The sequence below is a fragment of the Eptatretus burgeri genome, chromosome 5, assembly GCF_056783735.1.
Source record: "Eptatretus burgeri isolate ZD-2024b chromosome 5, Ebu_testis_v1, whole genome shotgun sequence".
Taxonomy (NCBI): domain Eukaryota; kingdom Metazoa; phylum Chordata; class Myxini; order Myxiniformes; family Myxinidae; genus Eptatretus; species Eptatretus burgeri.
In genome coordinates this window covers 79,102,909-79,116,969 of record NC_140965.1, presented here as the reverse complement: position 1 = coordinate 79,116,969, position 14,061 = coordinate 79,102,909, and the positions used below count along the sequence as shown (strand labels likewise).

Below are 14,061 nucleotides of genomic sequence, written 5' to 3'. Positions count from 1 at the left end.
ATGGTTTGCATGGTCACAAGTAAACAATTGTGTGATATGTTGTCCTGATGAGCCCATAACGATGGTGAAACCATGGTTGACGGCTCCACTGTCCTTTGCTTGTAACTTTTAAAATCCTCAATTTTTAAAATAGACACGAGTGTGGCCTGCAGAAGCCATCTGGAACTGGAGGTGATGTGGTGTGTATGCACACATGGCGTTTAATGTCATGTTGCCTTTGTCAGGATGGAAGAGTCTGTCACCTCTGCCACCGAAAGTGGAGGGAGGGCATGTTTACCTCTGCCACCGAAGTTGGGTGGAGGTTATGTTTTCACCCCTGTTTGTTTGTTTGTCTGAGAACACAATATCTCAAAAAGTTGTTGACGGATTCAAATGAAATTTGGTGGACAGAGTGAGCGTGTGATAAGTACGAAATTATTAGATTTCGGTGAAGATCTGGATCTGGCTACTAGAATTTTTGAAGTGATTCTTCACCATTGAAAGATAGGGCCAAAAACGATATACAGCATGATATCTCAAAGTTATGGATGTATTCGGACGAAACATAGTGGACATGTTGGGTGTGGCAAGGACGAATTGATTAAATTTTGGTGAAGATCTGAATCCGAATCTGGATACGAGAATTATTTAATTTTTTTAAGTGATTCTTCACCATTGAGAGATGGGGCCAAAAACGATATGCAGCATGATATTTCAAAAATGTATTAGGCCAGGTATGTTCTCGTGGATCAGGTATTACGTGATGGAGGTATTCGCTCTACCGAGTGCCCTTCTAGTTTTCAACTGCAGTTCATCAAATGGGTGCTTGAAACACCTAAATAATTCAACTTTTGCCACGTGGAAAGTTTGCCTGAATAAAATCGTGCTCTCTGACTTTCCATCTTTCAGTGTAATGGAAGAAGTGTTTATTCACATCGTGGCAATGCCAAGAGGAAGCTTTTGGAGTAAGATGAATGCTCAAATATTTTCCCCTTCTGTTGTTTGCTCTGTCTTCTGTTCTGCAGCAGCTAATGGGTGGGTGACAGATGGTAGGGCAAGCTGAGCCATTCCCCTTCCACTCTGGGGGAGCACAGGATCTCCCCTGACCACAAAGCCACAGCCAATTAGCATCGCGATCAATCTATGCGTTTACCATATGAAGTACTGCAAAGGGAGTTTCACAAATTGTGGAAAGACCATCAGTCAGCATGATGACATGAAACTGATCACAAGGAAACAAAAAAAACTTTAAAATTAGATCCCCTCCCATAGTGTTTGAAACTCACAAGCAGCAGGTGCATTTTGTGTATTACATGAAGAACAAAGACATTACGGCAAAGACTAATTAACGAGAGACGTGTTTTTTGAAGCTGAGGTCTCTGCATCATGCGGTAGGCGGTGGCCACTAAATGATCCAGTACACTAATCACAAAAAGTGGATATTTATACAAACATTAAAAAAGTGCAATCTCATCAAAAGTGACATCTCAGCCTCACAAGGAAAGTCACATTTCAGTTGTTTTTTTAAAATTTATTTTTACCAGAACTGATCACTATTTAATTTTTCAGCTTACAACCATTTTCACTTGGAAATGGAGGACAGGAAAATAATATGAGTTTTAGAGAAGTAAAGGAAATAGGTAGGAAAGGTAAGAAAAGGACGAGTGTAACATTGGAAAGAAAGAAGGGAGAGAAAATGGTCGAAAGGTTTTCCTCGATTCAGCTCTTCCAGGAGCTTAGATACGTGCAGATTTCTCAACAACAAAAACCATGCATCTTCCTTGTTATCACAAACCTCTGCTTGTTTAATTTGTTAGAACCCTTGATACCATGTTCATACATGTAGGAAGCTCAGTGCAAACACTGATCTAAAAGTCCAAACCACACGATGATAGGGCCAGGGCTGAAGGAATGTTGGGCCTCCCGGTATGTTGGTGCTACCATGATATTCCCTCATTGCCATCATATGATTCATGCTTCTTGCTTTTTTGCTCATGGTATGTAATCACAGATGAGGCAGACAGCAGTACAATAGGGCGAGGAGGTGAAATAATTCCTCCCAACATGGCCAAAACAAATATGCATGCCAGACATGAGTTATCTGCGAGAAAATATCTGATAAAAATGCAATCGGAGTAAAAGACATAAAGCAAACATATTGGCAGTCGTAGAAAATAACATTCAAAGGTTTCTTTCTATTTGAAGGAAAACAGTGGATCAGCTGCCAAAATGAATAAATATGTCGACCGTTTGGGCTTCAAAAAATGAACAGCTACAGTGGACCTTCTACCTGACTGTGTAACTTCACATAAGTGATGATTGAAGGTGCAATTACATTATTCTGAGCTGGTCTCCTCCTCTCCTCAGCCACACAGCACTTGCTTGATGCGAACCTTCCAGGAATGGTGTCACATCTGGTAGAGTCTCGGAACCAATTTTAAACGTGAACAAGGTACAAGTGTTGAAAATTGCTCCAAATTAAGCAGCATAAAAACAAGAAAAGAAAAAGTCAACCTTCCATTCCAATAAGCAGGAGGTTGGATGTAAGTGGATCCCAGCAACATCTCGTCTGCTGCTGGTTGACCCACTTCCAGTTGAATTTGAGGTAATCCAGCACAATGTTTCTGCCAACCGTATCGTTGAGTGGCTGTTGTAGATAAAGCCTGTGGAACAGAACAAGCCAAGTGAAAGAAACATGAGAAAAATGTAGATTGAGTCTGCATATGTGGCAGTGAATACACTCGGTTTTCGTTTTTGCAGAAGAAGGCGTTATTGAATGTTTTCATTACATAATATACTTTGTAATGTTCTCAAAAAGGAATTTGAAAGGCAGCATTGTTTTGAATGAGCAAATCTTGATTCTCGTTTCTCCACCAAGAGAGACCTTACACATGCATGGCATCTTCAGATAATGTACCCGATGGTACAAAAATTTTGTCCCAGAGGGAAAGTCTTATGGCAAATCAAACTTCCACAAATGATCAACATCCAAAGCATACCTATAATGTCAGATAAAATTGTGAATAATATCAGCAAGAATAATATCAGACATCAGATTTTAAATGTGATATTATGGAGAATAATATCAGATTTTTAAAATCCCATGATCTCTGTCAGAGCTTTGGGAAGCAATGCAGGATAGGGATGTTTGGAGACATCTGATAATGAATGTCACCAGAAGTCAGGCACGATTTGGTGGAACTAGATCATGAAGAATATCAATAGGATTTTGAATTAAAACTTGAAGTATTAATATTTTTAAGATAAGAGCAACGTCTAGTTTAAAGAGCAAGAAATACTTCAGAGACTATTTTCCTACTTTGTTCAAATTATTTATCTATCTTAGGGAACAGGGGTCTTCATTAAAATCTGTGCATAAAAATAGGCAATCAACAAACTGCTGTTTTTTTCTTCTTCTTCGGCTGGACGAACTTCTCTGTCCCATTTACACTCGTAAAACAAAAGGCTGGTACAATACAAAACGAAAATGACTGCAACATTCCAGATTTTCTAATGACGCAATCAAAACGATTTTTTTTGTTTTTGGATTGCAAGCTGGCATAGTGAAAAGAAGCAAAGAGTGGCTGTGAGTGGAAGGATGTTTTGCTTCATTTGATGTAAGTAGTGGGGTACCTCAGGAATCAGTACTCAGACCATTACTATTCATTATTTACATCAATGATTTGGATAGTGGGGTGAAGAGTAGGCTTTCCAAATTTGCAGATGACTCAAAGCTTGGAGGTAAAGTGGATAGCAGAGGGGGAGGGGGTGGTGATCAGATTCAGGAAAGTATTGATACTTGCATAGATTGGGCAAAAGATTGGCAGATGGAATTTAACCTGAGCAAGTGTAAGGTGTTGGGAATGGGGAAGAATATTGAAAATAGAGATTACAGGATGCAAGGGGTAATTTTGGAGTGTGTCACAAAGGAGAAGGACCTGGGGATGGTAATAGATATTCAAGGTAAGCAGGCAGCACAATGCAAGGCAGATATATATATATATATATATATATATATATATATATATATATATATATATATATATATGTATATATTGTTACGTCTGAGGGGGGGTATGCATTCAAAGGGTAATTAGGATGTTTAATTAGGTATGCCATGCTGTTCGAGTGTACCAGGATCTCGATGTAATAAGTAGCAATTCAGTGGTGATAAGTTGTCTAGTAAATGTCCATTTCTTCAAGGGGGAAATGATAATTGTCACGTAATTAGATAGGGAGACGGGTTAGGGTAAGTGTGTCTGCGTAAACCCCTTTTAGTATTCCCTGGAGGCTTGCCGTGACGTCACGGGACAGTGCTGCGGATGGCTCCGCCTCGTGATCACGATTGGCGGAAGGTGACGGCGGAGGGCCAATAAAACGGCTTGATTGGAAGTGACGAGGACTCGAGGATAAAAAGGTTCTGTTCGGGGAAAAGGGGTGGAAGAAGAAGATCGATAAAGAAAAAGCGTTTGGTGGAGGCTGTTGTGCTCGGAGCGTGCTCGGTTGTTGCGCTGATTCATTCCTGGATTGATCGTGTCTCATGGCCTTGCTGTACCTCGTGCCTCACCTCGGTTGGCTCTGGGGTTCTGCTGGCTCGGAGTACGGGGTCGAACGGCGGGCGGACCTGCCTCCCTCTCCTGCTCGCAACTTAGCCACAGAACTGGCTCCCTGGCGGCTGTGAGCGGTCTTGGACCGACACCAGGAGGTCAACAGCACCACGGTGTCTCCTGACACTAGACGAGCGCAACGCCAGCTCGTCCGGCGCCAATCCAGGGACTGTTGCGTCTACACCACGGGCCAGCCTGACCACCAGGACCAGCTACGTTTTGTGTGTGTGTGTGTGTGTGTGTGTGTGTGTGTGTGTGTGTGTGTGTGTGTGTACCTGGTACCTTAGAGGGTTTGACATTTGTATATCCATTGGAATTGTCTGTGTTTTCCCCACGCCCGAACCCACACCACCATCCCGTCGAATCGCCCCGGATCCCTCCTCTTGCCGAGTCTTATTATTTCTGGTTCGAGAAATAAACGTTATTAACTCAGTGAAAAGCGACTCGTACCACCTTCCTCGTCCCGTTTGCGGTAGAGCGATTAGAACCGCCATAATTGGGTTATAAAAAAATAAACCGCCTCCATCGTTTTGGCTCATTCTACGTTGGCGGGACTGTTCAAGTCCCGTGAACGTCACAATATATTTATATCTATATATATATATATAGATATATATATATATATACATATATATATATATACATATATATATATATATATATATATATATATATATATATATATATATCGGCAATAAAGAATCACTGCAATAAGTTAGGGTTCAGCATTGTATATATATCTATATATATATATATATATATATATATATATATATATATATATATATATATATATATATATATATATATATATATATATATATATATATATATATATATATATATATATATATATATATATATATATATATATATACATATATATACATACATATATATACATATATATATATATATATATATATATATATATATATATATATATATATATATATATATATATATATATATATATATATATATATATATATATATATATATATACATATATACAAACATATATATATATATATATATACAAACATATATATATATATATATATATATATACATATATATATATATATATATATATATATATATATATATATATATATATATATATATATATATATATATATATATATATATATATATACATATATACAAACATATATATATATATATATATATATATATATATATATATATATATATATATACATATATATATATATATATATATATATATATATATATACATATATACATATATATATATATATATATATATATATATATATATATATATATATATATATATATATACATATATACGTACATATACATATATATATATACATATATGCGTACACATACATATACATATATATATATATATATATATATATATATATATATATATATATATATACACATATATATATATATATATATATATATATATATATATATATATATATATATATATATATAAATATATATATATATATATAGCCTGTTGTTGGCGCAGTGGTTAGGGCAGCGGCTTGGGATCCAAAAGGTCCTGAGTTCAAGCCCTGTTGAGCCACTGAATTAATACACCAGGGGGTTGACTCAGCCTGTCATCCTTCCGAGGTCGGCGAAATGAGTACCAGTATACTGGGCCGGTGTATACCCTGGTTAAAATAGGTGTACCCTATCCCTGTGTCGTAAGAGGCGACCAGGGTTGCATCAGGAAGGGCATTCGGCGTAAAACATGTGCCAAATCACTATGCGGATCATACGGATGATCCGCTGTGGCGACCCCTAACGGGAGCAGCCGAAAGAAGAAGAAGATATATATATATATATATATATATATATATATATATATATATATATATATATATATATATATATATATATATATATATATATATATATATATATATATATATATCCACACATACACATATATATATATATATATATATATATATATATATATATATATATATATATATATATATATATATATATACATACATATACATATGAGGCGCTGCGAGGAGGACTGATGTAAGGGACACATCGGCCATTTTGGAGTTAATGCCATATAGCACTATTTTAACGCTTTTCCTATCATCTGAGCCTATCATCATCATATCATTAAAAACATGTCGCTTACATCACTCCTCCTCGCGGGGCCTCATATATACATACATATATATATATATATATATATATATATATATATATGTATATATATTTAGATATACATATACATACACATATACATATACATAAACATATATATATATATATATATATATATATATATATATATATATATATTCATACAGTTAAGCCCAAAATTATTCATACCCTTACCAAATTTGGAGTATTTTGAATCGTGTTATTTGAGAAATGAGTTTTTTCTGGCTTAAGTTACATAAGAATGTGACAAACAGCTGAAAGAATCACTGCAATAAACATTTCCAAAAAACATTGTTTCGGGGGTATTTTATTGATAGATTTACAAAAAAAATGCCATGTCCAGAATTATTCATACCCTCGCTTAGATCAGTTCAAAGTCACATTCAGAAATCAATGGGAAAGCCTCTGTTTGTGATTTCAGCCTCCAAACTGTTTTTATACTTGCTCACAAGGTTTTTGCATGTCTCTACAGGGATTTTGGCCCACTCCTCCTTCGCGAAGGTCTCCAGGTCTTTGAGGTTGGAAGGCTTCCTTGCTATCACTCCGCTCTTGAGCTCCCTCCACAGATTCTCGATTGGGTTGAGGTCTGGAGTTTGGCTTGGCCACTCTAGAACGTCTACATCATTATCCTGGAACCATTTCTTGACTGACTTGGCGGTGTGTTTTGGATCGTTGTCCTGCTGATACGTCCAATGCTCCTCGAGGTGAAGTTTCTCTGCGGACTGTTTGATGTTTTCCTCAAGGATCTTGATGTACTGCTCCTTTTTCATGATGCCATCCACTTTGACGAGATTGCCGGGCCCACTGGCTGAGAAACATCCCCGGAGCATTATGCTCCCGCCTCCATGCTTGACGGTTGGGACTGTGTTCTTAGGGTTGTATGCTTCACCTTTCTTTCGCCAAACGAAAGCAATATCTCTGTGCCCGAAAAGCTCCATTTTCGTCTCATCCGACCACAGAACTGAGGACCAAAAGCTTGGATCTTAGTCCAGGTGAGCTTTTACAAAGGATAGACGAGCCTTTCTGTACCTGGGATGGAGGAGTGGAGTCTTTCTTGGTCGGCGTCCATGGAGACCCCCCTTGTGCAACGTCCGCTGGAGTGTCTGCCTTGATATCTTGGTCCCAGACTCACCAAGGTTGTTCAGGAGAGCCTTAACAGTGATCCGTGGATTGTTGTTGGCCTCTCGCCATACTTTTCTTGCCAGACGAGGTGACACCTTTGGCTTCCGACCACGTCCTTCAATGTTTTTTACAGTGTGGAACTCCCTGTACTTCCTAATTATGCTTTGTATGGTGGCAACTGGCACTCGGAACTGCTTCGAAATAGCTTTGTAGCCTTTCCCCTTCTTGTGAGCATTCACAATTAGTTGGGGAATTTTAGCAAATTGTATTGACCATCTGTGAAAAAATTGCTTACCAAAAAATTTCTTCACTGACGTATTCATCTAGGTGTCTACTAACACCTATCAATTAGTGCAAACCCAATTCCTTGTGGAAAATTCTGGGGAGGCAATCAAAGTTCGGGTGCTCAGAGGGCCTGCGCGAAAAAATGTATACATCATGCTCAGAGGGCCTGAGCTGCAGTCCCCCGCACAGTTGCAGCTGGCAAACGTCAGGAGGTAGTCTGGTGCAATGGGGTCTGTAGAAGGGACTGGTGCATATCCTTGCTCAGTAAGTTGCCATCTATAGTCCCGGGCATCCAACGATGGACTTTGCAGCATCAGCCAGTCTCTAGTCTGGAGGTAAGCTCGGAGAGAGTGCTGTGCTGCAGCTCCTTTTGCCGGAGGGAGTTTCTCAGATTTTATGCTCCCAGTAGCAGCTCGCTTGCTGAAGATGTCGAATCTCAAGTCTTCCAAGTCTTTGGAGGATTTCCCATGGAACATGAGCATGAAAAGATCACAGCCTGCTTTAATGATATCACCTTTCTCAGTTCGGATGTCCATAAACACGTCCATTGCCCTCTCTGCTTCATCAGTCTTGCAGAGCTTGCTTAGCAAAGTTGGTTTGCAAAACCCAAAAATTGCAAACACTGTATCGCAGCCAGAGAAGTTGTGCAAGAAGATGAGATACCTACGGTATATCTCTGGGAGGGCCTCCCGGATCTTTCCGGCATCGTAAGATGTTTCTTTGGCTGTCGTGAGGAAGATCGGATGGTCTGCAACATGATGAATCCGCATAACCAGGACGTCTGTGTCCTCAGCCCTCACCTCAACAGGGGAATCTCTTGCCTCATCTAGAGCTGCGCGGACGATGGAGGTGTCGGCATCATCGGAGCATTGCTGTACACAGATTCCATTCCTACTAAATGTCTCAGCAAGGAGCAGAACGAGCTGGGCTTTGTTGTTCTTGTTATCGAGGAACTTTTCTCTTGCAATGATGATTTTGAGATCCAGATGAATCTGAGTGTCACAGCATGCATTCTTTGTTCGTCTCAAGTGGTCATGGTCCTTGGTGGAGCTGCCATATCCATCAAAGACCACCATTATCCGGAGGCAATAGCACCCCATGGACTTCACAAATCGGAGGTAGCTCTCGGCAACATCCTTCCAAGTAAGGTTAGCCTCCCACTTGACATTGTGCAGGAGCCACCCACCATCAACCACAAGGCTTGTGCAGGGGGTTGTTCGTCAGGTGCTACACATGCCTTCAGGGACCTTGCTCGGGCAGCCTTGTCTGGCTTTCGCAACTTTTGATTTTTGTCAAACAGAGACATCGGTTTTGGCATCAACTCAAAGCACAGAGCTTCTTTGGTCTTGACTTCACGCTCACTGATGACAATGAGGCGGTTGAATAGCTTCAGTGAGTCAATGACCATCTTCTCGCCATTGACTTTGGGTCCAGATCTGAGGCTTGCAAGTGATTTGACCTTGTGTTTGGTTACCATTGCATCCACAACAGTTTTCCCATCCATCTTAGCCTGTATGGCTCTGCCAACTTCTTCTGCTTGATCAGCATTGACTTGGTCTTCGGGAGTGCTGCTGAACCCAGTTGAGAAGGACACCAGAGTCTTCTTGTCCTGTGTGGCATCGAAAGGGTTGACTTCCTCCAAGCACCCAACTATGGTGTTGACAGCATCGTTGTCTCTCTTCATTTGGGCTCTTTTAACATCGGTGTGGACAGGGACCCCACATTTGACCATGCTTCTTTCTAGCTCTTGGTGAATGAACGAGAAGTGGTTCAGAGTGTGAACCCAAGACTGATGAGAAGACTGATTCCGAAAGTGGCCTCTGTTTAGACCACCGGAGGATTTTGCCTCACGCATGAGAGTGGTTTCTATCGTGATGCTGGTCCATGTGCCGGACCATTCATGGTCTGAGAACCTGACTACATGGTTGCCGTACAAAGTGAACTTGGATAGAGTTTCCTGAAACATGGGACTCTCCTGTCGCTGATGCATCAGCTGTACATATAGCCTTGCTCCCTTTGCGTACTGATGGGGGCCCGCTGCTGCGAAGGTATGGAGCATTCCAATGATGCAGCTGAGATGACCTGTGTGGTCTGGGACACGCTCACTCCTATATATATATATATATATATATATATATATATATATATACATATATATATACATCTATATATATATATATATATATATATATATATATATATATATATATATATATATATATATATATGTTGTTCTTTCGGCTGTTCCCGTTAGGTAGTCAGGTCAATATATGGAAAATACCCCCTCAACCCCCAAAAAATTGCTACAAAAGGTTTCTCAACCGATTCTGGTAGGTTTTAGTGTACTTTATAACATACTAAAAGTTTACCAAAGTATGACCCCCGGAAAACTGTTTTTTTTTCAAGATGGCGTCTAAGATGGCTGCCGAAGCCTTTTAATGATCATAACTCTGTAACTATCAACTCAATTTTGATGATCTTGGTGTCTATTCTTAGGTTTTTGGGGGCAAAGAACACATTGAGATCATAAAAAAATGATGTTGACCTACTATATAACATCAAAATCCAATATGGCATCAAAAATGAACACATTGTAACCATTTTTATATCACATTGCGTAAGTTAAGATTTTTTGCTGCAGTGTCTTTCCATATTTTCAGTGCTGCCATCAGTTGAGAAACCTTTTGTACCAATGTTTTGGGGGTGGAGGGGCCATCTTCTTGTTGACAAGTGCCTGCATAGCCAGCTTATAACAGAAATGGCCAAAGACAATCCCGAGATTCAGACACTGCTGGATCAAGCCGAGGAATTGTACTCCTCCCTTCTTAGCGGAGAGACGATGCTAGGAGATGCTGCTTGTTCTGAGGTTTTGATCCAACTCGAGACAGTAACAAAGAAGAAGAAATCTGAACTTGCTCAGACCTCAAAGACCAGCCAGTTGTGGCATAATTATCAGCGTATGGTTGGCATGGCAAGAATGTTGATCAAGGCGGATCATACTGGGTCTTGGTTGATGCATTTGCAGACAGTGTCCAATTGCCTAACTGTCTTTGCTGCAGCTGGGCACTTCAATTACCTGCGATCTGCTCATTACTACCTGCAGCAAATGAGCAACCTGGAGGAAAAGCACCCAGACGTTTATCGAAAGTTCCTTGATGTTTTTCACGTTGTCTGTAGGAGCAATCAGTGCTGGGCAGGGCTTAGTAGTGATCTTGTCATTGAACAAACGTTGATGAGGTCTCTAAAGAGCACTGGTGGTCTAACTCGCGGCAGTGGGATGACCAAGGACATGCGAAACCTTTGGACCTTATCTGCACCTGTAACATCCGAGTACAACAGTGCGATGCAGGATTTCACAGACCTGACCTATACTACAAGTCCGCAACACAAAGACTCAACTGAGGCACGCATCAAAAGAGATGCATCTGATCTCGAGAAAATTCGGATAAAGCTTGCAGCCTGCTCACCCTTCACATCTGATTCTACTCTGAGAAACATTGTCAACGGGATAGTGGCTGGGCCAGATGTGAATGTACATGCCTTTGAAGCGGTTGGGAACAAGATCATTGAAGATATAATCGGAAAGTCGGCATTTACTTACAAATTCAAGCGGAAAGACAGAGCCCAAACCCTTGGGAATATCTCTGCTGTGAAGATTGCTCCTGATCGTACCATTGATCCTGCCCTTCTGTTCCAGCGTTTCCTTGTGGTGTCAAGGTCAGGATATCTTTCCCTTGAAGATGTTTTGACGTATGAACTAAGCCCCTACCCTCCAGCCCTCTTTGAGGTCAGGAACATTCTTCGAAAAGCAGACAAACCTCAGCTTGCTCAGGCAATTCAAGACCATGCTGCAGACTTATCAAGTGAGGCTGTGATGAACTCTATTCCTAGAATAGATTGTTACATGCTTAATGGTGGCTCTTTGCTCCATCGTTTACCATGGAAGAAAGGCGACTCGTATAATGCAATAGCTGAGTCTTATGCAGACTTCACTGTGAGACATTACGGACTAGTGACAGTGGTGTTCGATGGCTATGGTGAAGATCCCTCCAGAAAAGACAACACACATCAGAGACGAGGACAAAACCTGCACCCTTTTGTTCGTTTTACTGCAGAAACAGAGTTTTCAGGCAAAAAGGAGGACTTTTTGTCTTGTGACAAAAACAAGGCAGACATGATTGCTCTCATCAGCACAGCACGAACTAAAAGGGGATGCCAAGTAATTCAGTCACCAGGGGATGCCGACGTTGATATCGTTAAGGCAACTGTTGAACGATCCCTTCATTGCACCACAACGTTGGTCGGTGAGGAGACAGATTTGCTGATCTTGCTCCTTCATTACTCTAGAACAGACAATGAGATCCTCTACTTCCGTTCTGACGCAAACATGCAGTCAAAAGAACACAAAGTGTATAACATTAACCTGTTGAAAGTCACTTTAGGAGACGATGTGTGCAATGAGTTGCTCTTTGTACATGCCTACACAGGCTGTGATTCAACTTCAAGGATTTTTGGCATTGGAAAAAGTCAGCCTTCCGAAAATTAGTGAAATCTGATCCTGTCATGAAGTCCTGTGCTAGTGCATTCATCCTTCAAAACAAATCTCAAGAGGACATATCAGATCTTGGAAAAGACCTGATGGTTGATCTCTTTGGTGGCAAGTCTAATGATACGCAATCATCACTGCGCCATATCATTTTCACCAAGAAAGTGGCAACTGCTCAAGCATTTGTCACTCCTGAACGGCTTCCACCAACATCACCTGCAACAAGATTCCATAGCCAACGTGTGTACTTTCAAATTATGGGATGGATGGGGATGGCAAATGAAATGAACCCAACTGAATGGGGGAGGAAACAGGAAAATGATCAGTTGATTCAAATTATGACCAAAAACAATGCTGCGCCTCACGAACTCTTGAAAATTATCCATTGCAACTGTTCGAGGGGGTGCAAATCCTCTCAATGCAGCTGTAGACGCTATGGACTCCCCTGCACTGCTGCATGTGGCCCTTGCCAAACTGAAAACTGTGACAATCCAAACAACACTCAAGAGGTCGATACTGAGGAGGAGGATGACACTCAAAACTGAATGCTCTGAAACTTATTCTATGGACAAAGGTTGGATTTTTGTGTTACATAATAGGCCAACATCATTTTTTATGATCTTAATGTGTTCTTTGCCCCCAAAAACCTAGGGTTAGACACCAAGATCATCAAATTTGAGTTGATAGTTACAGAGTCATGATCATTAAAAGGTTTCGGCAGCCATCTTGGACGCCATCTTGAAAAAAAACACTTTTCCGGGGGTCATACTTTGGTAAAGTTTTAGTATGTTATAAAGTACACTAAAACCAACCAGAATCAGTTGAGAAACCTTTTGTAGCAATTTTTTGGGGGTAAAATTGTATATTGACCTGACTAAGAGGTCACCACAGCAGATCATCCCATTATGATCCGCACACTGATTTGGCACAGGTTTTACGCCCAATGCCCTTCCTGACGCAACCCTGGTCGCCTCTTACGACACAAGGATAAAGATTGGGTTTCGCCATGATCCGGGCTGCCCTACACCCTCTCATAGCGCGGCCCAGCGCAGAGCTCCCGTCCTCAAGCGATCCTTCAACCCAAGCCTGCGAGTAGCCAGATTACAGGCGCACGCTACTACGCCCGGTGTGTATGTATGTATGTATGTATGTATGTATGTATGTATGTATGTATGTATGTATGTATGTATGTATGTATGTATATATGTATGTATGTATGTATGTATATATATATGTATGTATGTATGTATGTATGTATGTATGTATGTATGTATGTATGTATGTATGTATGTATGTATGTATATATGTATATATATATATATA

The 14,061-nt window shown here is 40.2% G+C and overlaps 1 protein-coding gene across 3 annotated transcripts in view; it reads right to left on the bottom strand.

Annotated features, from left to right (window-relative positions):
• Positions 1–14,061, bottom strand: part of HIF1AN (hypoxia inducible factor 1 subunit alpha inhibitor) — a 69,753-nt gene that overhangs the window by 31,802 nt on the left and 23,890 nt on the right. For all 3 annotated transcript variants that reach the window (XM_085882560.1, XM_085882562.1, XM_085882561.1), the window contains exon 3: positions 2,494–2,642. In XM_085882560.1, coding sequence (XP_085738686.1) covers positions 2,494–2,642 — 149 coding nt within the window. The remainder of the gene's footprint in view (positions 1–2,493; positions 2,643–14,061) is intronic.